This window comes from Silurus meridionalis, chromosome 7, assembly GCF_014805685.1.
Source record: "Silurus meridionalis isolate SWU-2019-XX chromosome 7, ASM1480568v1, whole genome shotgun sequence".
NCBI lineage: Eukaryota > Metazoa > Chordata > Actinopteri > Siluriformes > Siluridae > Silurus > Silurus meridionalis.
In genome coordinates this window covers 14,280,669-14,307,421 of record NC_060890.1, presented here as the reverse complement: position 1 = coordinate 14,307,421, position 26,753 = coordinate 14,280,669, and the positions used below count along the sequence as shown (strand labels likewise).

Here is a 26,753-nt window from a genome sequence, read left to right as displayed (position 1 = left end):
TTTTTGTAAAATGTATATTTTCAAACCAAAAATTGGCAGCGTGACGTATTCTGCTTTATGTTTGTATTTTTTCTTCCAAGTTTTCCCCCACAAATTAAGCGAAAAGTCAATAGGCCTTCAGTATGGTATATTTTGAGGCAGTTACCCAAGAAATTAGTTATAACCTAATAATTAAGTTATTGGATCGTTATCAATAGAAATTAGAGTCAGTACAATAATACGTTTTATTTGAATCTATTCGCATTTTATTGTGCTATTGGTTAGTGTTTATTCAGTTCAACTCGAGGCTTTGGCTGCGGTCATACATCTACTCTGAACTTGTTGGCTTGTTGTACCAAACAGCGGTTCACATAAAGTTTCGAATTTTCAAACAGCTTTGAAAAAAAAATGGCGGCTCCCATGACTTGGAGGAGACTAGTGTACTCCGTGACCACCCCTGCTCTCTCTGGAATATTATCTAAAATCTCGGACAGGTTGTTTAGGACACGTGACAGAAGAAGAGGGTAATTATTACGTTACTTTTCGACAGGATGGAAAAGAAGTCTGGATTAAAGTGTAGCCTTAATTGGCAGGCGTGTTATTGTTTCACTGTCAGTGATCTGCTCAGTCAGACATCACGCGCTGCTTTCTGCCATCAAAGCTAGTTAACATTTTACAGGAAAAATAGTCCAAAATAAAATAAAAAATAGTTTTGACAGATCAAACAGTCCACTGTGTCTATCGTGTCCACTGTGTCTATCGTGTCCACTGTGTCTATCGTGTCCACTGTGTCTATCGTGTCCACTGTGTCAAATGTTTTCACTGTGTCCGTTATTTCTGTTGTATCCTTCACTGTGTCCGTTATTTCTGTTGTATCCTCTGTTTCTGCTATCCATTGTGTTCGCTGTTTCCAGTTTCCTCCGTTTCCACGGTCTGCTGTTTTTACAGTCTAGTCTTTCTGTTGTCCACTGTTTCCGCTGTCCACTGGTTCTTCTGTCCATTGTTTTAGCTGTTTCCAGTCTCTACTGTGTCCACTGTGTCTTCTGTTTTTAGTCTTTTCAGAATCAGGTTTATTGGCCAAGTGTGTTGACACACACAAGGAATTTGGTTCCAGCTGTTTGTGACTTTCAAAAGTACAGACATAAATAGAACCTATACATGACAAAACAGACAAGACAAGACAAAAACAGACTATACAAGACAATGCAGACAATACGAGACAGTATAGACAGTGTGGGTAATAAATAGGGATAAGTAATGTACATAAAGTGTGAGAGTGCATGGTAGTGCAAATGACAGTATTGTGTGCCAGGTATGATAGAGAGTTTACCATAGAACATTGTGCAATATATATATAGCAGCCAAATTGTGTGCAACATATACAGATAATGTGATGAATGACAGTTCTGTGTGGTACTTAGATAGATATGAGCAGGGAATATAATTATGGTCAGTTGTTGGTGAGGGTGATTGCTTGGGAAAAGAAACTGCTCCTGTTTCTGGCAGTTTTGGTGAACAAAGTTCTGTAGCGCCTGCCAGAAGGAAGGAGCTGAAAGATGTTGGGACCAGGGTGTGAAGGGTCATTAATGATTTTTTCTGCCCGGTTTCTGGTTCTTGTATAGTACAAGTCCTGGAGAGTGGGCAGGGGAGCACCAATGATTTTTTCTGCTGTTTTAACTGTTTTCTGTTTCTGTCCTGTTTTGTTGCTGCTCCAAACCAGATGGTGATTGATGAGCACAGGACAGATTCAATGACTGGAGTGTAGAACTGTATCAACAGCTCCTGTGGCAGACTGTACTTCCTTAATTGCCGTAGAAAGTACATCCTCTGCTGGGCCTTTTTCAGAATCGAGTTTATGTTGCATTCCCATTTCAGGTCTTGGGAAATGGTAGTGCTCAGAAAATTGTAGTTCTCCACAGATGACACAGGGATGTTGGATATTGTGACGGGGAGTAGTGTAGAAGGGTGTTTCCTAAAGTCCACTATCATCTCCACAGTTTTGAGTGTGTTTAGCTCAAGGTTGTTCTGACTGCACCATAGCACCAGCTGCTCCACCTCCTGCTCATATGCAGACTTGTCGCCATCTTGGATGAGTCTGATGAGGGTGGTGTCATCTGCAAATTTCAGGAGTTTGACAGTTGGGTCACTTGATGTGCAGTCATTCGTATAATCAAATCAAATCAAATCGAATTTTATGTGTATGTGACAAATAAAATTTGATTTGATTTGATTTGTATAAAGAGAGAATAGCAGTGGGGAAAGGACACATCCCTGAGGAGCACCAGTGCTGACTGTCTGAATATCGGAGGTAACACCTCCCAGTCTCACCTGTTGTTTCCTGCCTGCCAGGAAGCTGGTGATCCATTGACAGATGGCAGGGGGTATAGTGAGGTTTAGGTTTAGTTTGGAGTGGAGAATTCCTGGAATTATTGTATTGAAAGCCAAACTAAAGTCAACAAACAGAATCCGGGCATATGTTCCTGGGCAGTCAAGGTGTTGCAGAATGTAGTTTTAGCCCCATGTTGACTTTAGCCCATGTTAAAACATCCACCGATCTGTTTGCTTGGTATGCAAACTGTAGGGGATCCAGCAGCTGTTCTGTCACCTTCTTTAGATGGGCCAATACCAGTTTTTCAAAGGTCTTCATGACAACAGATGTCAATTAATGCAGTTCTCTTCTGCAATATTTCCACTTTAATCATTCAGTGCAATATATCATAATTACTATGGGCCTAAAAAAAAACCTTTTTACCATCTGACATTAACTTCTACTATGTTTAAAACAACAAACATGAGACACTGAAAAGGGTTTTGTTTTATGTTAATACTTCTTGCAGCATTTAGTTTTTATAAACTAAATCAGTCTTTATTTGTTTGCTTCACCTTTTAGATGCAGAGGGTTTTTGAAAACAGAAGTAGCAGGCAGTGATTTTCCTAAAATTTCCTAAAGCATGTTGATTAGGACTGTTGATAAGTAGTTCAGTATATGAGGCTTTACAGATTGACATGTATTTAGGTTCAAAAAGGCATTTATTTAAAGTTAAAAAATTTAATAGTTACTGACCAAATTGTGTGCCACAGAAATTGCTACTAAAAGTATTAAACTCAGAACTCTGTTCATCTGCACATGATTTGTTCCTATTACCCTGGTGAAATATGCATAAAGTACACAATTAATTTGGAAGTAGTTTAGGCATGTTTTATTTTGACGCTTTGACTCCTCATAAAGAATGTGGGTAATGGAAAAGACCATCTTACCAGTGTGTACCGAAATGGGCAAAGGTGGAAATTAGAATTAAACAAATAATTTAATCTGTTGTTTTGGCAAACATTATTTCGGCAGTCATTCATTTAATTTAGTGCAATTTTGAGCAATCACTTTGGTATAGTTTTATACCCGTGCTAAATGATGCAGTTTGGAGGTACTTCTCTTTTACATTTCTAGTAGCACAGATGGAAAAAGGAACAGAGATCAGTCACACAAGTCTCTTATGAAGCAGGATGTCATACAGTGAACAAAAGGTTGTTTTTGTGGGTTGTTTTTTTCTGTTTAAGAAGAACAGTTTTTAATAGCATTTTTAAGCATTTGGTAATATTTGATGATGATCCTGATGGTGCTACAAACACCTGGTGAACAGTTTGTTGATTCTTCTTTGCTATTAAACACAGAAATCTTCACTCTTTTAGCCACAATGATAAAGCAACCCTACAAGACCTTTATTTATATATTTATTTATTTATTAATTTGTTTATTTTTTGTGGTTTCCTTTTACTTGTTCATTTTCTTGGATCTGTGGTAGCTTTACTGCATACAGATTTTTGCTCATATTCCTGTCATTAACAAAATCTGTCACTAACTGTTTTTCTGGCCATTGCTTGTTATTGATAGAATAACAATTTCAGATGTTGTAAACCACTAAAATAATCTTTTATCATTAATTTTAACAACAACAAAAACAAAATCACCATAGAACAAAAGAGAACTCTACATACAGTGCCCTCCACAATTATTGGCACCCCTGTTTAAGATGTGGTCGTGGACTTCAAAAAATTCTCCTTTTTTTTAAAACAACATAGAACCCAAATGCAAAAAAAGAGAAAAATCCAACCTTTTATTTAAGTACATTACTTTGGTGATAAAAAAATCACACATTTAGAAAAAAAAAAAACCTTGAAATCATGTGTGCCACAATTATTGGCACCCCTGATGTTAATACTTTGTACAACCTCCTTTTGCCAACAAGACAGCACTTAATCTCCTCCTATAACATTTCACAAGATTGGAGAACACAGAGAGGATTTTGACCATTCTTCTTTGCACAATCTTTCTAGATCATCCAGTGTCCTGGGTCCTCTCTTATGCACTCTTCTCTTTAGCTCGCCCCACAGGTTTTCGATTGGGTTGAGGTCTGGGGACTGAGATGGCCATGGGAGGACCTTGAGTTTGTGACTGCTGAACCACTTTTGTGTAGATTTTGCCACATGTTTTGGATCATTATCCTGCTGAAAGACCCAATGACGACCCATCTTCAGCTTTCTGGCAGAGGCCATCAGGTTTTTATTTAAAATATCCTGGTACTTCAAAGCGTTCATAATGCCATGCACCCTAACAAGGTTCCCAGGGCCTTTGAAGAGAAACAGGCCCACAGCATCACAGATCCTCCACCATACTTCACGGTGGGCATGAGGTGCTTTTCGGCATACTCATCTTTTGTTTTACGCCAGACCCACTTAGAGTGTTTGTTGCCAAAAGCTCAATCTTAGTCTCATCTGACCAAAGCACACGATCCCAGTTGAAGTCCCAGTACCGCTTAGCAAACTCCAGGCGTTTACGTTTGTGAGTGTTAGTGAGAAAAGGCTTTTTCCTTGCATGCCTCCCAAACAGCTTGTTGGCATGTAGAGAGCGTCTGATGGTTGTTTTGGAGACTCTGTGACCCCAAGATGCCACTCTGATGCAATTCTGTGACGGTGAGCTTGGGAAATTTTTTTACTTCTCTTACCATCCTCCTCACTGTGCGTTGTGGCAAGATAAACTTGGGACCTCTTCCAGCCTTGTTTGTCACTGTTTCAGTTGTTTTAAACTTCTTAATGATTCCTCTGACTGTAGATACCGGCAAGTTAAGGCGAGTGGCTATTTTCTTGTAGCCATTGCCTGACTTATGAAGGTCGACAAATTGGGTTGACAAATGGGTAAGAGAATTAGGCCTCTGTGTCACGTCATATTTATACCCCAGGGAAACAGGAAATCATGAATTACTAATTAAAAGTCCCTAGATACCCTGACCAACCTTAGCAACTACAGAAAAATATATAAAAAAAAAAAAAACCAATTAAATTTTTCAGAGGAATTGTTAGGGGTGCCAATAATTGTGGGACACATGATTTCAAGTTTTTTTTTTCTTCTAAATGTATGATTTTTTTTACCACCAAAGTAATGTACTTAAATAAAAGTTTGGATTTTTCTCTTTTTTTGCATTTGGGTTCTATGTTTTAAAAAAAAAGGAGAATTTTTAGAAGTCCATGACCACATCTTAAACAGGGGTGCCAATAATTGTGGAGGGCACTGTATATGTACTTTATGTACGTTACTCTATGTAAATGTCCTGTTTGGAAATGGAGTTATTTTATAGCCGTGAACAGGTGAAAAACAGATGACAATCCACTGCCTTCTATTTTCAGTTCAAATTTCAGAATACTAAAGAACATAACATTCATCTCATCAACTTGGAATAATTAGACTTTTCTGTAGTGTAATAGTTCGAAGAAATAATTGGATAGACTTAAAAGGGACACATGTGTTTCATATCCTAACAGTGCCCACGCATTGGGTGTGCACTCATTACTATCGACAGATGTTCTGAGGTTTTGCTTTTTTATTTTAATTTTTTTTATTTTTTCTATGACCTTGGCCTATCTACACATCTGCCTTTAAATTGCACCATGTAACTAAATATGTATCTTTCCAGGTAAGGTTTGGACATCTTTTGATTAGAGTGGGTTAGAGTGAGGAGCTCCTGTTGGGTTCCAGTATGTCATTCTTGAATATGGCATGTTGGAGTTTTCTGCTTTTGAATAAACCTCCACATACACTGTGTAGAACTCTGTAGAGCTTGGTAGAACTGGTTTGCAAGCGAGTGACTGTTATCAGATAATAGAAGGCAGGAGTTACTAAAGGCAGGCAGAGCCAGTGACTCATGTGTGCCTTTTGTTTTATTTGATTTCTTCTGTGTTGTTTACAGCACACATGGAATCAGAGTTTCTGGAATCATAAAAACCAACTCATTCCTTTTGTTTTCAGGAGAAGAATTTGAATTTGTGCGGTCAGAATAGGTTCTGCCGAGACAAACCCGTCTGGGATTGGTTTGTGTGAACTCCAGATGACCTTGGTATTTGGCAGAAGATCTGAGTATGACTGTAGAGTTAGACTTCATGCTGCCTATCCCAGGCCATATTATTGCTTTCCTGTTATCTGAGTACTGTCGTTTTTGGCACTAAATCTTGTACTGTGTTTAGGTAGCTGCGCTGTGTTGTGTTCCAGATTAGTATTGAATATTCTGTAGATATCATATGTTTAAAAAAATGCTTGTGTACTTCTCAGAGGTGAGACACTTTTTTTTTTAGAACAAATAGAAGTTCAGGATATAATAGGCCAAACACTGAAACCTAATCTAAAAATATATTGATTTTATTATTATTAACTTAATATAAAAAACATAAAAAATTAACAAAAACTTGTCATTGGCATCTATTTAGTTTTTATAGAAACAAATACAGCATCCTTTAGTAGCATTTAGTGTTAGAAATTGATGTACTGATATTGATTGATATTTAAAAACTATCTGTAATAAACACACTTCAATCTTGAACTTTTCTGTTACTATTAACAATGTTTTACAAAGTTATACATCTGGGAAACAGTAAATACATTTTAGTAATGTTTGTTTTTTAAATCGATCATGCCTGATACATTGTTCTTAGTTTATTTTTCCTTAAAAAAAAAAACATATTACTTTTAATTCTATCTTTTGGGCAGTGATTAGCTTATGTGTTTAAATAGTTATACTTAGTTTATGAAATTCTTGTTGTGAGCGAATTGTAATGAAAGTGTAAAGAGATGTTTATCTTACTGAAGTATTTTCACAATGTTTATCAAGTGCCTAAGATTTATTTAACAGCAGATATCAAATTTTACTCCACAACACTACACTGCTTCTATACACTTCTGTATTATTTAGTGTTTACACTAAACTTTTCACTTCACTTCTGTCTCTGCTGCATTCTGCATGCAGGATGGATGTAAGTTCTAGCTAAGAGCTAGGGATGAAATGATTCCTCAAGTAATTTGAATACAAAAAAGCATTGGGGCAAATTATTTAGTTTAACTACTCGCAGAGCATTGCGTTTCCCCACGGACCATTATTACTTAACACCACCTGCTAAACTCTGGAGCCTTCTGGACAGATAAACACAGACGGTGCTGCAGAATAAAAAATAGAGGAACAGCGAGGGCAAAGGAGAAGTTTCAGTCAGAAGAAAATGACAAAGTTTCCAAAGTATGGGATAATTTTAAACTAAAACAAAAAAAAACAGTACATTATGTTTACTTCTTTTTAAACTAATTCAAAATGGATTTTTAGATATACATTTATTTAGATTTTTTTATTTATATATTTGTATGTGCATTTTGATTTAATATGGCAATTGAATGCACATGGGTGTAGTTTTTCCACAGATATTCTTGTATGCGATTTCAACAATAAAAATTTTCATATTTCTAAATAGGAAAAAAATTGTTCATTTTAAGAGACCCGCCTTCATTTCTCTTCTCCTTCTTATCTAATTACTCGATAAAACAATCGATAGCTGCAGCCCTACTAAGAATTAGAGGATATAACATCCGTGCTAAATACTTAAATGAATTTTAAAAAGCACAGTGATATGTAATGACTCGACATTGATGAGAGCAATCACATCTCCATGACACTAATTCTTTTAAAATGCAGCAGCAAAATGAATCAATACTTTTATACTGGATTGCTCCTTAAATCCAAATTTCTCACAAATCCTAAAATCCTTTTTAAAACTAAAACAGTGAACTGGAGAGCAGACTACAGGGTCTACTACTGAAATAATTGAAGTTTGTTAATAAGATTTAATGATTTGGGAATCTGGAAAAATATAACATTTATTATCATCACTATACCTATATAGTTATGATAAATGTAAATTTGGTACATCCCAATTTATCATGTTCTTTAGTTTGTACATTTGGTCAGTGGTTTGATGTAAAGCTACTTTACACACACACACACACACACACACACACTCATGCACGTCTAGTCACTAGTTTGTATCTTTAACTTCTTAACTTCATCTTTTCTGAAAGTTAACGCAGCAGTCTACTCAAAAGAACTTTAGCAAATATTTACATTGGAGGTTACGTTAGTATTGGGTCATATTTGGTAATGCTGTAATTTAGGGCGTCTGAGGTTTACTCAATTCAGGTTCATCATTTTGCAAACTTTGACCTTTTTTTCAAACCATTGTCAGCATTAGCCAGTGCGATCTTGAAACAGCTCCATTACATACTCGGGTTTAGGAAACCTCTTTCCAAAGTACCGTCACTCTTTTGCAACATGCTGAAGTCACTCTCTGTATTTCCGATTGTGAGGTTTCACTCTTTACTGGAAAAGAGAAGGTGGAAAAAAAAATGTGTGTAACTTGTTTGTCCTGCTTGATGCTTTCACACCATCTTTGGTGTGAACAAATGACTTTTTTTTATATTTGGTCCCCATTTTATTGTTCCTCATGCATTGGTTTTAAAGGATTTGAATACATATTAATAAATATTTTGGTTGTCCTAATCAACAATCAAAAGGTCTACAATAGAAAAAGGAATCGTAGAAATATAAGCAGAATTGGCTTATTAAATTATGGGTAGTGTTGACAGAGATCAACACTGTCATCAAGTGATTAAAAATTATAGAATTATATATTTTTTTCTATTATAAAGTATTGAGAAGAAATTAACCTCTTTGAGGCCTCATGAAATCTGTCTATGTAACCAACTTATCAAGTTGAACAATTTAACTTGAACAATGAACGAACACCAACATATGCACCCTTTTGGCAAAAAAAAATAAAAAAAAATTGTTTAAATTTAAAATCACCTTATTGCATTTACTTCTAAACCTGTTGTAATCTTAATGTACAACAAGAGCAACACTATCGTTTGTTCCCCTTTTTAAATACAGCTTTCATCAAGAAGTTAAAATGGGGAAAACAGGTCTGAAGAAATACATTAACAAGAAATGATCTCATTGAGGCTTATTGTCTCACACGCATTTATGAGCTTCATCACAATTTCAACATATCCATGTGTACAGCTTTAGAAGGAAGTGCATTTCCTTACACAAAGAAGCCTTATTGCCTTTTTTAATTTTATTTATTTTAATCAAAACGATTTCCTTCTCAGTGGAAGTTTTTTTTAAACTACCTAATTTTCCAATATTTTTAGTTTTTTCTACTTTGTTCACCATGTAGGTCCTCACTGCTGCTCCTGGCACCTCTCCTGGCAGATACAGAACCACTGGTGTCCAGACCATCAGGCTCCAATGAGGGCCTCCATACTCGCTTCCACTGGATTGCTGACTATGTGCCAGCATTCAGAGTTCCAGGGGGACGCATACACATCCTCCACTCCCCCGATGAGTTCTACCAGGCAATGAAGGTGTGTGTAAATGTGTGTGTGTGTGTGTGTGTGTGTGTGTGTGTGTGTGTGTGTGTGTGCTTATGCTTGTTTTTTGCTCCTAAATAATGTTCAATTTTATACTATAATTAGTGTATGAAACCAGTGTGTCACATGAACGCAAATGTCAGGCTCTAATGTTTTGGACTTGATCTTTATCTTCCCTAACTTGATCCACTGGTTCTCTGAATTATTGTGTGAGCAACAGGTCACATTTTGCTTGAGCTTGGCTGTGTAAAAAAAAAACCTTTAAACCTACTGAGTCGATTCTCAAAAAGAAAGTATGAGAATTATCAAGCTAATATCGGAATATTTGGCAGACTCTACCTGTATCATAGCTTTAAGTGAGGTGATTATTAATGCTACAGTATGTCAAAATGCACTAGCTAGCAATCAAACACAGTGTAATTAATGTGTATGCTTTAAAATGAAAGAAAATTCAGGTTCGCTGAACTGATCAATAGTAAATCGGATAAAATATACTTAGATTGTTTTTCAGCATATACTATTCGGCCAAAAGTACAAACATCTCAAACAATCACACTTTTCAGATATAGTCTCGCTTTTAACACCCTGCAGGTTTCTGGAAAGAGTTTTCAAACTAGATTTGGGGCATAACTGTGAGAATTTGCTTATTCAACTGCAAGAGCATTAGTGATGCTTTGTGCACAGGAGCTTGTACAGGTTTTGGCTTCTTAGTTTTAGTAACAAGAAACAGCAGCAAAAACATTCTATACAATTGTGTGCTTCCAACTTTGTGGCAAAACTTTGGAGAAGAACTATGTATGGGTGTGATGGTCAAGTGTCTTTGCGTTTGGACATGCAGTGTTCTAGAGCACATGGTCAATGTTACATTAAACACCACTGCCTTCAATATGTTTATCTTGTTTGTGTCTTTTTTTTCTGCAGGCACGAATCAAGAGAGCCAGAAGTCGGGTAGTGATTTCATCCTTGTATCTTGGCACAGGACCACTTGAGCAAGATCTTGTAATTGAATCAAGAATTTTTCGTTTCATTTTTAATTGTGTATTCAGTTGCAGGAGTACTGTGAATGAATAAGCTGTTAACAGCAGGTAACAGCTAATGAATTAGCAACAGCATAATGGTGTTTACAAACAATAGGTGAAATAATGCAATAAAGTATTTCATTATATATTTATGTAACAGATTGGTAATGATTTATCTGTTGCACTTTTCTGGTAGGTTGATTGTATGGAGGAGGCACTCAAACACTCTCAGGAAGATGCTGCAGCTGATTTTAAAGTGTCTGTACTGCTTGACTACACAAGAGGATCCAGAGGTTTGGATTCCTGCTAGCTCTGACACACTTCCTGTTTCTTGTGCTTGTGATTTCTTTAACTTGAAAAAGACAGTTTGTAACCAGTATGACAGCATGCCATTATTCTTCCTGAAATAAATAAATAGTGTAACAAAAAGCCCTCATTAATTTCCATACTTCCTTGAAAGTCTGAGCTGTCAGTGTGGAATGTGTGAACAGGCATGTCGGTGGTTTTCTTTTTGTTAACTGTTATATTTTGTACAATATGTGTGGATTTTGTGTTTGCTCCAGGAAAGAATAACTCTCGAACGATGTTGTTGCCGTTGCTGCATCGTTTTCCAGAGCAGATGAGGGTGTCTTTGTATCACACTCCAGACCTCCGTGGGCTGCTGCGCCTCCTAGTGCCTGAACGCTTCAACGAGACTATTGGCGTACAACATATTAAAGTTTACCTGTTTGACAACAGTCTCATCATCAGTGGGTATGAACTGAAGAAAGAAAGCTTATGTAAATATTGGCATTTACATGCAATGAACTACAGATTGTTGAGATTCAGTACCGTAATTTCCGGACTATAAAACGCACCCATATATAAGCCTCATATATATAATATGAGATTTTTATTTTGAACATAAATAAGCCGCACCTGTCTATAAGCCTACATTAAAACTAATGAACTTTACACAGGCTTTAACGAAAGTGTCAACGCGTTACACGGCTTGTATCTAAACAGTAGCCTACCAAGAAAGTCATTGTTCACTGTCTTCCTCCTTCCTTTCACAACTATTTATCTCGGGAGTTTTTCTTTTGTCATCGTCGTGCGTAAAAAAAAAAAAAAGTTTTTTCTCCCGATGCCGTGCAGCTCAGAACACAGGTGAGGTGCGTTTTTTTCGTTTCCGTTCGGAAATTTCATTGGTCTAATGTTATGTCGCTCAGTTTTTTGGCTTGAAGTTTGTGAAACCGGGAAAAACCCAGGAAAAATTCATAAATAAGCCGCTTTGTTGTTTAAGCCACGGGGTTCAAAACGTGGGAAAAAAGTACCGGCTTTTATTCTGAAAAATACGGTATATGTGGCTGAATAGTACATTTAACGTAATTTCCGGACTATTAAACGCACCCAAATATAAGCCGCACCCACTGAATTTGACAAAGATTTTTATTTTGAACATTAATAAGCCGCACCTGTCTATACGCCGCAGGTGACTACATTGAAACTAATGAACTTTACACAGGCTTTAACGAAAAACAGTGACTGTTACACGGCTTGTATCTAAACAGTAGCCTACCAAGAAAATCATTGTTCACTGTCTTCCTCCTTCCTTTCACAACAATTTCTCTCGGGAGTTTTTCTTTTGGCATCGTCGTGCGTTTAAAAATCACCATCGGTGAAGCTTTTCTCCCGATGCCGTGCAGCTCAGAACACAGGTGAAGTGCGTTTTTTTTTCATGCCCGGTTGTTTTCAGCGTGACAAATGATTCGCATTTCCTGTAGACAGTCCGAGTGAGCGGCAGGTCAAACGTCAGAAGAACATCATCCATATTTATGATGTGGTGCGGTCCGATTCAGTGGGAGCGCATCTGATTTAATATAAAGAGTTTTATTGGCTCATCTGAACCCGTTCGCCAATTGTATTGGTCTGATGTTATGGGGCTCAGTTTTTTGGCTTGAAGCTTGTGAAATCGTTAAACACCCAGGAAAAATCCATATATTAGCTGCTTTATTGTTTAAGCCACGGGGTTCTAAGCGTGGGGGAAAAAAGTAGCGGCTTATAGTCCGGAAAATACGGTATTTGTGTGTGTGTGTGTGTGTGTGTGTGTGTGTGTGTGTGTGTGTGTGTGTGTGTGTGTGTGTAATATCTCACTTAATCTAATGTGTGTAATAACTCACGTAATCTAATTACATTTCAGCAACCATTTTAATATATCTTCTCAAAAAACAATATTATAAAAATTAAACTTGGATATATTTTGAAAATAACTCAAAATACAGCCAATATTGTCAAAATTACTCTAAGTGATTAGAGCTGTGCGTCATGTAACCATGCAAAGCCACATGTCTTGTTCACCATGTTCATGTTTTTGTCTGCTTGACAGGACCATAAAAATTTGTGTATCTTGTATTAGAGCAGTTAAAATTTGGTGATTTGAGTACAATTCTCTCATACTGACCACTGGATGTTCAACATGGCACTTAATGGCTAAGAACTCTCTGAGAATGAAAAAATTTGAATTATTGCTCTCAACAAGGATGGCCGAGTTTATAAGAAGCCAGGGTCCTACAGAGGATTTCCAAGACGTGTTCCTCCGCAAGGGTCGATCAAAGAAGTTGAATCGTCTTGCTGTGCTTCAGGGGCAGAAACTGGCTTAAAAAAACAGACACATTAGTGCTGCCAGCATTGCTTTAGTGGTTGCCGAAGTGGAAGGTCTGCTTGTCAGTGCTCAGACCATACGCCGCACACTGTAACAAGTCGGTTTGCATGACCGTCCTCCTAGAAGGAAGCCTCTTCTGAAGCTGGCTCACAAGAAATCCCGCAAAACGTATGCTGAAGCAACCTGTCCAAGAGCACGAAGTACTGTAACCATGTCCTGTGGTCTGATGAAATTAAGATGAACTTGTTTGGTTTAGATAGTGTCCAGCATGTATAGCAATGCCCTGGTGATAGTACAAAGAAAACTGTTTTGCGCCAACAGTTAAACATGGTAGTGGTAGCATCCAGGTCTGGTGCTGAATGAGTGCTGCTGGAACTGGGGAGCTGTGTTTTATTGAGGGAAACATGGATTCGAACGTGTGTGGTGACATTCTGAAACAGAACATGATGCCGTCCTTTTTGGCGGAACAGTAGATTTCCAACATAATAATGACCCCAAACACACCTCCAAGATGACAGCTGGCGTGCTGGGGAAAATGAAGGTGATGGAGTGGCCAAGTATGTCTTTAGACCTGAACCCTGTTGCGCACCTGTGGGGCATCTTCAATCGGAAGGTAATTAAGTGCTATGTGTCTAACATCCAGCAGCTCCGTGATGTCATAATGGAGGAGTAAGAGAGGATCCCAGCAACAACCTGTGCAGCTTTGGTAATTCCATGCACAGAAGGATTAAGGCAGTGCTACATAACAGTGGTGCTCACACAAAATATTGACACTTTGACATGTTCACTTAGGGTGTACTCAATTTTGTAGCCAGCTATTTTGACAATAATGGCTGTTTGTTGAGGTATTTTCAGAGAAGAGTAAATTTATACTGCAATACAAGCTGCACATTGACTACTCTAAAATATATCTATGTTTCGTTTTTATAGTATTGTCTCTTGAGAAGATACACTAAAATGGTTGCTAAAATGTGAGGGGTGTGCTCACTTTTGTGAAATACTATATATGTACAATAGTATCTGAATATGGGTCAGTGTATGTGAGTTGTAACACTGTATTGCATTCTCAAAACTTTGTGGTTTGTGGTATGCATATAAATCCAGTACAAAAACATTACAAAGGAATTCATGCAGGGCAACCTTGATGCATTATGGCTTTTTGAAGCCAGATTAGGAAGATTACAATCATACATTGTGTCAAATATCTTGTCAGTGTTTTTATGCTTTTATTACATGTAATAAAAGCTATTGAGTAGCTGGTGTTTTATCAAAAAGGTGCAGATCATTTGTATTGTCTTGTCACCCCTTATCACGATGCATCAAAGGTGTTTTGATCATATATATAATCTTCTTTCACAGAGCTAATCTGAGTGACTCGTATTTCACTAATCGCCAAGATCGTTACGTGCTGTTAGAGGACTGCAAAGAGGTGGCTGATTTCTTTGCGGAGTTAGTGGAAGCAGTGGGCGATGTATCGCTGCAGCTTGCAGCTGATGACAGCGTTCACATGATGGAGGGAATGGTACACCCTTACAAAGGCAAGTGGTGTTGCCTTCTAAAATGGATTTAATTATCATATGGTATTACATAAGAAAGATAAATTGGCAGTAGTACTGTATTTGTTTTATTTTTTTATTGGTAACATTTTATGACACACCCTCTAACAGTTGATTGAGAACTTTTGAATAAGCAGACATTTCCTTATAGTCCATGTATTTTCCGTATCGCCTCTAATTACAGACCTATGAGGTCCAGAAGAAATGCTGGTGGCCTGTTTTTCAGTGGTGTATCTTGCATTCAGACTGCTCCCCAATCCTTTAGTAAATGAGTGATTGCTCTGACTCCATGAGCCCAGATCTGTAATCCAAGAACCATCACGGAGAAGCCAGCGCCGGACTATGACATAACCACTCTAGAACGAGACTACAGTTTATCACACATCCCAGAAATAGAGTGGTGATGTCATCTTTCTGGTGATAAACGATCTGCGAATGGAGGGAGGTAGGGCGGGTGGAATGAACGGGAAGGTGAGATCTAGGCCTTGCTGGAGTCTGCTGGGATAATAATAATATAAAATAGATGAGCTGATGTGCTGAGAGAGAAGGAAGAGAGTGGGGAAAACAATGACTGGCATATCATTAAAAAGATTAACGAAAGATGACCAGTAGCTGTGTAATTGTATTACTTTTTATACGCTCACATATTCCAAATAAATTAAACAGAAGAGCGAGAAAGCTGATGCATACACCCTCCTTCCAGTGAACTAGAGAGATGGCTCATTGAGAAGCCCATCTGCTGACTATGCACTTCATTGCCTGTGTAGCTCCAGTAATCGGATCCTCCCGCCTGTCGGTAAAAGCGGCTGAACTCCACAGCCCTCTTAACTGGATGTGTTTGGTCCTCAGAGGCTTTAGAGGCTTGGGGTTTCTGGTGCACTGCCTGCGGGGAAAGCCCCTGTGTTCACCATTAAAGTACAGCTTTTTTTTTTTTGCTCCACTCATTTGTGGCTTAACTTCCCTTTTGCATTTATCAAAACGGTCTTCCAATCAAACTCTCCCACTTTTTTTTATTTTTTTTTTTAAACATATTACCACTGTGCTTCGTGCCACTAAACTGGCCCTGGATCAGTTAGAGTTGCCTGTACATTGAACTTATTCATTATTTACAGATTGCATCTTTTTCTCTGACTCACTATGCCACATTATGTCTAGCAGAGGCGCCAGGCTTTGACAGAGCGCCTTTCCAGATGGTCAGCAGTTATTGACCTGCGTCTCTGAGGTTTGGATCATGCATTTGCAAGATCCTTATATGAGAAACAACCTCACATGGAGGGCCTATCAAATGAAATAGTCATTTTGGCAGTGTGTTTAATAAGTACCTACATCACTTTTGAAACAAAATGGACGGCAAAATGTGATGAACGCAGAAAGGATTGACAAGAATCCTCGTCTAGTTGCTTCTCTAATATTATTTGTATCAAAGTGTTTCATCTCTTGTTCTTTTCTCTGATTCCTAGGTAATAGAGTCGATTTCTCAGGTTCAGCACAGCGGCGGATTATGGAAGTAATGAATTCAGCTAGGACGCAACAGCACATGTTAGAGTTGGATTCTAACTCAAAAGTGGAATATGGAGAAGAGCATAGTGACACCTGGGTCTTCCCACTTGTGCAGATGAAACCTTTAGGCATTAGGCTGGATGAGGAGGTAACACAGAGACTGCTGATGGAGGCAGGTGGGGACTCCACAGTCTACCTAACATCAGGCTACTTTAACCTGACACAAACTTATATGAGACTTGTACTGGGAGCTGCAGCAGATTACCGCATACTCATGGCTTCACCAGAGGTCAACGGTTTTTTTGGGGCCAAAGGCGTGGCAGGTGCCATTCCTGAAGCTTACATTCACCTTGCCCATCAGTTCTATAGTAAGGTGAGCAAGTGCCGTATTTAGCTAGGATTCTATTGTGGTTGCATGGTACATGATGAATTTCTTCATATTTGCACCTAGACGTGTTAAACAGCACCCAATTTTAGGTGATCAAATGTAAACAGCAGCTCATATTTGGTTGAATGTCATATGTGTCCATGGTTTAACATGAGAGTGTGTTCCAAAAAATGCTGAGCACATTCTTTTCTGAGTCTTCATGCAGTACAACCTTTATATTTCTGCTTCCAAAGTCTTTTTCAAAGTCAAAGATTTTCCTCACCCTTGCTTGTGAAAGGATTTTGGGATGTCACCGACTGATGTCAGTTGATGTTTCTATCTGCTGCTGTTTTCCTTGGCTGATTTGTTTGATGTCTTAAACTGTTTTATTGGCTATTCCCGTTCACAGCGATTATCTTTAATCACAAATGGGAAACCTGTTCCAGTATTCCAGTGAGTTTTTGAACTAATGGGTGGGGTTAAACAAACTGCCATTTTTTTAGCATTATTATTATCATCCATAGCCTGTATTCCTGTAAAGATCATGCCAAGTAATGAGCCACTTTAAGAAATAGGAGTGGACAGTCAGTCTAAAACCTTTCTAGATAAATGTGATTTTTCTTCACACAGCAAGCATCAAACTGATCAAGCTGTTGCATTATGTGACTTAACAAAACAAGCATAAGCATAATCAGTCGAGTTTGTAATCTGATACCAGCTGACACCCCCCCCCCCCCCTTTTTTTTTTCCCTTCCTGCCACACAAATATTTGACTAGAGAATCTATGTACCTACCTAATATGTGATGGCCACAGGGTTGCTATTAAGTAGTGGTGCTTTTTTTTTGTGTGTGTTTTTTTTTTTATCATACTACAATGCTAATAAACTAATGTTGGGGTTATTTATGTATAGGTGTGTGAACTTGGTCAACAAGATAGGGTCCACCTGCACGAATACCATCGACCTGATTGGACTTTCCATGCCAAGGGTGAGTGGAGTTTTTTTATATTTGCCCTAGTTTACATACCCGCTTTAATCTATTATTAGATACACCGTGGTGAAATAAACCCTGTAATTAACATCCAAAGAATACTACATTCTAACCGGTAAGCTCCTCCCAGGATCTGTTTTCTGATGGGCTAGCTCTTGATCTTTATCCTTTAGATTCAAGTACTCAAAGTATTTCCTCTCTATTGTTTCAAATGCAATTCATTAACACTGTATGATACAAAAAACATTATTTAACACCCTCTCTTGTTACGTATTGTGTATAATTGCTTATGAGATTTACATGTTTTTTTCCACTTATTCACAGGGCATAAAATGGCTTCAAACTCTTATTTGATAACAGAGTTTCTAGACTTGGAGACACAGGGAGGGGAGAAACAACAAAAGATTGAGAGACTCAGAGTTCAGTAAATATGGCTAGCATCACTGCAATTCAATTTCATGCTCCCGTTGAGAAGTCCCGCTTATTAGATAAACCGTTGTCAATGCCGTCATTTCTAGTAAACACAGGAGCAGAAGTGGGAATAGACCGGGTGCAGAGGTCTTCTTGGTCAAGTAGGAAAAGAATCAATGACCATTAACTGGCATTCTGGCCCTCAGCCTATGATAGACCTGTTCACCCTAGGCAGGAGCCAATGAGCTGGAACAAGTGATTAAGTGAGAGATGAAGGCAGAGAGAGAGAGGGGTTATTTGTATGAGCTAGTAACTCCCTTAACTAGACTGTTTTCAAATCGAGTGATTCAGTTCAGGCACAGTAGGATCGAATTACCTCAAATCCTTTTGGGATGCATAATTAATAGTTTTTACATACACGGAAATCCTGAGTAATAAGTTTTGAGTAGCTTCCCGTCAGTTGTGTTACCTGATATTCAACTACCTTAGGATAAAATGGTTCTCTGATGTACTTTGTGTGGAATTTTGTAGATAATTTTTGTTTGCAGGAGATATGCACACACACACATATACATACACACACACACACACACACACACACACACACACACACACACAGACACTTTGTAAAATGTTAAAATGACATTTTGGATAGTTGACAGTTTTTATAGCTTTGCACTGAATACTTGGAAGAGTCTATTTGTTCTGCAATACCAACAGATCATATTTCATGTTCAGAGTTTCCTGTAAGGGATGAATAGAGGCCACGGTTGTTGTTGAACTCACAAATCCAGTGCCAGCAATGAAACGTTGCCAAATTGAAATAGGGCAGTTTAATCTGGGTAATGTTCACACACATCCTGGTCACTATATAGGCTTGTGATTTCTTAAGGAAAAAACTTGCTGGAATTAACACAGTGTAAGCAGTGAAAACAATTATTTTGTATATTTTGTTTTATTTGATTTTTTTACATTCTGTAACATTTCATTTGGTGTGTGTGTCAGCCTCAGGCTAATTTCTCTGTTATTACAGGACTGTGGTACTACCTGGAAGGCAACAATCTTCCCTGTCTGACTCTCATAGGCTCCCCAAATTTTGGTTATCGCTCTGTGCATAGAGACATCGAGGCTCAGATAGCCATAGTAACAGAAAATGATGAACTCCAGATGCAGCTGCAACAGGTCAGTCACTCTCTCTCACACACACACACACACACACACACATATATATATATATATATATATATATATATATATATATATATATATATATATATATATATATATATATATATATATATATATATATATATATATATATATATATATATATATATATATATATATATATATATATATATATATATATATATATATAAAAGATAAGATATTTTGCCCATATTTTGGATCACAAATATTAATGCACATTGTTCCTTATATACTTCTACAACAAAGGATCATTTTATTGTATATCGGAAAAGTCTTGGCATCCCCTGCAGTTTACCCCATAATATACGGTTAGACCATGTGAGCATTGCAATCCTTCTGGGAAACCTGTATGTGAGTGGTAATAAAGCTTGAGTAACCATAAATGGGGTCAGATGCTCTTTAACTCCTTGGACAAGCTGAGGTTCCTGTCAGTCCTTATCAGATGGAAGTTATATAAGCTTATAGCTACAGCACTTTTAACATTCCCAGCACGATCCCAGTCAGTGAATAACAACTGTGATAAATTCAGCGTGTAGATTAAAGTCCATTGCAACTTCCCAAATTGTTTGCGCTTCTATGACAAATACTTTACTAATAGTTTTACTGGAACAGCAAATCCTCACCACCACACAACGCTCTATACAGCTGCGGCTGAATCGCAGCCATGCTGAACTTCATTATAACAATGCATTTGCTTGTGCATTATTGTTGATTGTACCACCATGAGACCTGATGTACTATTTGTAATGCATATTATAATGTAAGAACTGGTTCAAGGTTCAATATTAATACATACCTTGTGTATTAAAAATCTGATTTGTTTGTTGTAAAGGAGCAAGACATGTTGTACAAGAGGTCCACAGAGGTGTCAGGATCCACCTTCAGGCAGCCTAACCGTTATGTAAAGTTATGGGTGAAGTTGGTCACTCTGCTAATCAAGAACTTCTTCTGAGAAACAGTATAACTGAGCCGGTGGACTTCTTGCAGCTCATGCCAGGTTGGTTAATTTCAGACTGGATGTGCGCACTACAATGAAGGTGATTAGCTAATGAACTGAATCTAATGGAAAAAAAGACATAGTGTGTTCAACAGTCAATACTGTGCTCTGTTACCATCAATACCTCAAGTACCTAGACTTTGCAGGGACCATGGATTGCGTTTGTTTATGGATTGCTTTTTGGTTTGTCTGAATTGTTGTTCAGTTTTTCTTAGCACACTCAATGTTTCTGTAAATATAATTGCACTCAAAAGCCTAATCTGGCAGACAGTGGGTTCCTGAGAATCCGCAATGCCACTGCAGTGGTTCCCCATGCCCAAATCCCATCACATAGCCAAGTGTAGAGTAGTATGGCCAGACCACAGAACAAAATTGGCAATGCGTTATTCCAGTGCTGTCAGTCTTTAGGTGCTGCACTGTACTGCCAATAACCTCTTTTAGCTCTCTGCCAATAACATCTGGAGTTGATTTGTGCGGTATGTATGTATCGTATTCAGGCCTATATTTCAGATGCTATCTGAACATCCAGAGCTCAAAAGCTTTCCCATAAAAAAGATATTTATTAACACAATCTATATAAAAGATATATATATCTATACAGTATATATCTAATATATATCTAATATATATATATATATATATATATATATATATATATATATATATATATATATATATATATATATTAGATATATACTGTATAGATAGATAGCAAAACAAAACAAGGACCCAAAATACTGTTAGACTGCCCCCTTGTGGTTGTGTTGGAAAATATATAAGTAACACCATGACACATCTGACATTTCAATAAGGTTTTGATTTTATGTACATGGAAGTTTCTTCTCTGCGAATAACTGGTTACTGCATTAGACACTAAGAAGCAGGCATACTGATGCCAACACCCACTTAGTTGGCTTCTCTTTTGTTTTAAGATTAAATGTCCAAACATAAGTGGGCCCACGCATACGTGTTTTGTACACTGGACACTCGTAGACATTCTTGGTCTCCTGGCGGTCGATTGGAATGGCATTAATATAGATCACAGGCATAGCAGGTGTCAACTCCTTTAAAAGAGCATCAGCAATTGTACCAGTCTGGGTGTCCCAGCGAGCTCCTGTGAAAATGTTTCAGACAAAATTAATGCAGATCACCAGCAGATTAAGGAAGAAGGACAATGATGTAGATCTGAACTTTTTAAAATCACCCTGTTTTTCAATAATGTACACACAATATAGAAAAACAGGGTGATTTTAAAAAGTTCAGATTGAGTGCATTCTACAAATTTTGGACATTTGAGGGACCTGGGTAGGTTAATGGGCTGAATTTTTTTTTTTTTTTTACATTCTTATAAACCAGTGGTCAGTAATGATCAAGACCATGGGATAAACAAACTACTGATGTCACCATTTCTATGCTGTGCAGTTGATATGAATTTGTCAAACAATGAACAAACATATTTGTAACCTTTTCTTGTCTAAAACTACAAAATGCAGTCATTATCTTAATTTGCTTGATAAAAGCCGAATTTAGTGTTACTGATTATGCTACAGCTTATATGTGGACCCAGGGAATACAAGGAATACAAAGAGTTTCAAGATGATTAAATAAAATGAATCTCAAGATGTTTAACTAAAAAAATTAATTAAACAATACAAAAGAAACACAGAAAATACAATATAAAGTCTTTAAAAAAGCTAATAAGAAAATTCCTTTAAAAAAAATGTAAAGTCTAAATTTAAAAAGCATATTTAAAACACGTTAAAACTGGAGCATGTTTGGAAGCAATTTCATTACAGTCTATAAGGTGCCATTTCATACATTTCTGTAAATGTTTGGCTTGTTTTTTATAGCTTGCCACATTAAACATTCACCTGTCAGTTATTGAAATATTGAATCTGGTGAGAAGCTTCATTTTAAATTAGACATTTTGAAGTTTATCATTTTTGAAGAAAACCAAAAAGTGTTTGAATGCATGTTTTTGCCATTGTTTTAAGCTTTCAATATTAGAAACTCAAGATTTTCAATTCGATAATCCTTGTTCTTGTGCCAGTTGATCAGTTATTTATTTATTAATTCTACATGCAGTCTGGCTGCATGTGTATTATTATTATTTTATATATTATTTTATCATTATTATTATTTATTATTATTTTAGTTTTGGGCTCTGTAGTGTGTCTGAAATAAAATCCTGGGTGTGTGTTTATTCTGTGTTCCAGTGTTAAGATCTTTAAACGTAATTTCAAAGAATCTTACCTTCCATGAAAAGACCATGGATATAAGCACCATCTCTGGGTGCCACGGTCATGTCCTCCCGTTCCTTTTTAGTGACTTCTACAGACAGACACATCTTGTCTAATGGCCATTCATTTTTCCTGGCTGTGGACTGCATGATGGCAGTGAGGAAAGACTGGGGGTTGAAAAAGCCAGACAGCCAAACTGCAGCAGGCATGGCAAATTCAGCTGTCCATGTCTCCAGTTCCTGTAGGTGAAAAAAACACAGATACAAATTATATGGATATGAATTCAGCAACTTCATATTTGGGCTGAATGTGTAGAATGTACTGTTATGGCACTGCAACTTTGTGAGTTTGGACTATTTGCTAAGAAAACTGTAGAAACCTTTCAATGACAATTTATGTGATATGCGCTTAAGGTGAAATCAAATTACTTGGATAATGAGCATTTAGAGATATTGATGCATTTTATTGTGTTATCCACAAAGCTCTTTTATCTAAAGTTTTATTTCACTGCCTTTTTGTTAAAACCCTTTTTTTTCACCCTCAGAAAACCAGTTAATTCATTAGCACATTTCTATAAGGGAGAGAAGAAAAGTGCTGTGGATTAGTAATAAATGACCCACGGAATGGAAAATAATCTGGTTGTCTGTTTTAGAAAAAAGTACCTTTTATACATCTCTCAAGACATCATGAGCAATTAAAGTGTAAAAAGTTTGTTTTCTCTCACCTTGATTCTGTGGAGGAGGTCTGCATACCAATCACCCAGCCCTTGTAGAGAAGGGTAAGCAAGCTTTGTCCAAGACTCTGGAACTGCATCTAAAAACAGAGCATTTTCTAGCTCTTCCATGTCTGTAGTGATGGTTAACTCTCCCTGAAAACCACAAACAGAGCATTTAATTGACCTGATTTAAACAAATTTCTCTGGGCCAAGACAGACACACCATAATAAACAGGTGCTTACCTTCAGACCTAAACTGAGTTCATTCAATGATCTTGAGATTTCCTTGGTGAGCATATTCATCCTCTCACATTCTTGGAACACAACAATAATAAATGGGGTTTTCACATTCACTTTTGACATAAGCTCTGTCATATTAAATTCTTCTGGCAGCTTTTCCAAAATCTCTTCTAGGATGTCCTTCACCTGAAATAGAAAAGTTTCAGTAGTTGGTGGTCCATAAAGTGTCACTTTAAACTAATAGAAATATTTAAAATTTGATAACAATAAACATAAGCAAGTACCTTATCCTCTCGAGAGGTAACACCAACTCCATCAGAGACAGACTCTTTAGGCTGGAGCTCCAGCACAGTACGGAAGAGCTTCTCAGAGGTGATAGTTAAGATGCCAATCTCAGCATTAGGATGTAATCCATACAAATATGGGCTCTCGGGTGGCAAAACCTCATCAATGTACATATGATATCCCTAAATATAAAAATATATGAGTAATCAGGCAAAGGCAGAAAAAAACATACACAATACATTGTGATAAATATAATGGACCCTGTTCTTTATCACATTTAAAAACAACTGTTGACCAAAAAAAAAACTGTATAAAGAATTAAATAATCCCAAAAAGACATAAATAGAAATAGAATCATAAGATAAAACAAATTAGCATGTTCAAAGGGGTGACTTAAAATCAAGATTCGGTAAGGAATTGATGGGGAGTGACAACTCCTTCTAGAACCTAGGTCCAGTGACTGAGAATGCTCTGTCACCCGTTGACTTTAATCGAGACACGTTAGGAAGACATGATTTGTGTTCTCTAAAAAAGAATCAGTTTATAGAAGTTGAGATTATTAAGAGCACATGAACCCTGACCTTGTAGTCCAAGTTATGTGGTACAGGAAAGCCTTGCACAAGCTCCATTTCATCCTCTATCATCTGTGGCTGCATATACTCCTGAAGATATGTCCTGCATAGTCTTCGGTCCCAGTCATCAGTAATGTGGCCACCGTACATGATCTCGCCAAACAAGTAACGCAGATCATCCCAGGGAACCTATATAATTGTTTAACAAGAACACTATTATAGAATGGTGTACTATAATAAATAATATAATTATAGAAAATAGTTGTATGTTTAACCTCTGGATTGGCCTCTAGGTAGTTGTAGAGGACACTGATAGAGATAGTAAGGTCTCCATTGTTGAAAGGGTAAGCCCTGTTCCAGCCTTGTGCTCCAAACTTGCGTCTCTCAGCCACCACAGCATGGAAATAACACATGGCAAACAGAATGACCTGGAATTCTGACTCCTTTGTGCACATCTCCAAAGTGTCCTAAACATATTACATTTGCATAGTGTGACACTCATATTGTGATACTGAATCAATACTTGAGTTTCCACTAATGTCAAATTAAAATGTACATCTTAGGCAGGCCAAATGTGACATTATTTTCATTACCTGATTGAAGAGGTCAAGTGCTTTATGCAGGTTGGCTAGCATGCCAGTAGGGGGCTCATTGGTGATTTTGATAGCGTTTTCTAGTAGGCCTTGTGGGATAATGTGAGACTCAGGGGTAGGGGCTGGCTCAGCACTCATAAACACACGGAAATCATCATGGCTCCCAATATTGTACTTCTCTATAGCTTTATCCAAAGTACCCAGCCATTTCGCGACAAGGTGGATGTTCTAGATATAAAATACAATCCATACTTTAGATATAAACTATATCAATCTACATACAATGCACATACAATCCATGCATTAGATATAAACAATATCAATCTACATACAATCAAAGGCAATCTATACATTATTAGTTTATAGTTAATTAGAAATTTTAATTTTAAAATACAATGATCTTGAAAGAATTGCATAAAGGTCTAGCAAAACAGCTACATGACTCTAAAGTATATACAGTAGTATTAACTTGTGCTCTTATATACCTGCAGGATGACCCAATGCCCCTCCACTGCTGCCTTGTCCAAAGCGGCCTCAGCCACTACCTCCTGACCCTGACCCAGAGACACATTGTGAAACTTGCCATTGTCAGTAGTAAAGCCCATCTTCTTGCCTGTGGGAGCACAAGGTTTATAGCAGTTTTAGCAACTCAACAGTTTTCAGGGCACTAATGATTGCCAAAGAGCGATAATTGGGTGCGTGATTAAGGCCTGGGGATTGCTTGCCAGGACAAACACTGCAATTTGCCTCAACCTCCTCCCAAGTTGCATAAGCAGAGAGACTATTTTGTTTTCATGCAAACAGTAAAAAACTAAATTAAGTACAATTTCAAATATTTAAATTATTTGTTGAGCTGAACATGTGAAGGTTGCCATCTAATTTCATTATTTCTATTTTTCTTAAGTACAATGTTTACATTTGACTGTATTTTTTATGCTACAATCAAAATAAATAAATGGTCACAGTAAGTAAATGATTGCCTCTGTACTGCTAGGGCACAGTTATTATAAAAATCGGAAGGAGTAAAAGGAGAATTTTTTAATCCTTATTCTAACTCTGTAGCCTATACAGACCTAGTGCTTCCACATCTGTTAGTGGGTCAACTCCAGGAGAGAGGATGAAGAACATAGGTGTGGATGAGCTGCTCTCTTCAAAGGACACAGAAAACTCCACACTACGACCATCCACATATTTGGTCCCAAGCTTCGCCTCAACAAAGTTTCTGCAGAGTCCAGGAAATATCACATAATTTAATCTTAATGATGCCATAGATTGAGATGAAAATATGTTTAAATCATTTCAAAAACACTTAAAAATATGCAGGGAGTCACAGAGGTTAGGAACAAACACAGTATATTGCAAATATGTTGATCACAATATGTTAAGTAAATGTTCATAATTAACACAAACTTAATGATTAAATATTATGTGTATAAGTAATAGGGAACAAAAAGCATTTTGATTTATATCACTGTGCACAACTAGCTAACTAGCTAACTTTACTCATGAGAGGTGTGTGCTGTAATGAGGAGAGAGCATGTGGGAACCCGAAGCACAAGCTGTTGTGGACGTTTTGTCCTCATCATCTAGCCATCATAATTTGGCCCTTTGTATAAAGTTGCTCACTTCTTAATCCTTGGCTTTATTCTTTTGTTTTTTTTTTTCTGATCAAAACACAATTCTGAGGACTGATTGTTCATTTG

The 26,753-nt window shown here is 37.3% G+C and overlaps 2 protein-coding genes across 3 annotated transcripts in view; one reads left to right on the top strand and one right to left on the bottom strand.

Moving 5' to 3' along the window:
- Nucleotides 1-373: 373 nt before the first annotated feature.
- LOC124388643 (CDP-diacylglycerol--glycerol-3-phosphate 3-phosphatidyltransferase, mitochondrial) lies at nt 374-26,248 on the top strand. 2 transcript variants are annotated; one of them, XM_046853526.1, is made up of 11 exons: nt 374-503; nt 9,523-9,709; nt 10,637-10,714; nt 10,931-11,027; nt 11,298-11,487; nt 14,735-14,913; nt 16,392-16,804; nt 17,710-17,785; nt 19,233-19,381; nt 20,241-20,405; nt 26,113-26,248. In XM_046853526.1, exons 1-10 carry the CDS (start codon nt 388-390, stop codon nt 20,358-20,360), a joined length of 1,605 nt encoding a protein of 534 aa, XP_046709482.1. In that variant the 5' UTR covers nt 374-387; the 3' UTR covers nt 20,361-20,405; nt 26,113-26,248. The 2 variants fall into 2 exon arrangements, with proteins under 2 accessions (XP_046709482.1, XP_046709481.1); XM_046853525.1 differs by lacking the exon at nt 26,113-26,248 and adding an exon at nt 25,542-25,677.
- LOC124388642 (dynein axonemal heavy chain 17-like) overlaps nt 20,359-26,753 on the bottom strand; it is a 34,553-nt gene continuing 28,158 nt past the window's right edge. Inside the window, exons 71-80 of the mRNA XM_046853523.1 lie at nt 26,124-26,272; nt 25,536-25,663; nt 25,051-25,278; nt 24,733-24,924; nt 24,467-24,646; nt 23,885-24,067; nt 23,604-23,786; nt 23,370-23,513; nt 22,659-22,884; nt 20,359-21,519 (exon numbers count right to left, since the gene is read on the bottom strand). Coding sequence (XP_046709479.1) covers nt 21,272-21,519; nt 22,659-22,884; nt 23,370-23,513; nt 23,604-23,786; nt 23,885-24,067; nt 24,467-24,646; nt 24,733-24,924; nt 25,051-25,278; nt 25,536-25,663; nt 26,124-26,272 — 1,861 coding nt within the window. The 3' untranslated portion in view covers nt 20,359-21,271. The remainder of the gene's footprint in view (nt 21,520-22,658; nt 22,885-23,369; nt 23,514-23,603; nt 23,787-23,884; nt 24,068-24,466; nt 24,647-24,732; nt 24,925-25,050; nt 25,279-25,535; nt 25,664-26,123; nt 26,273-26,753) is intronic.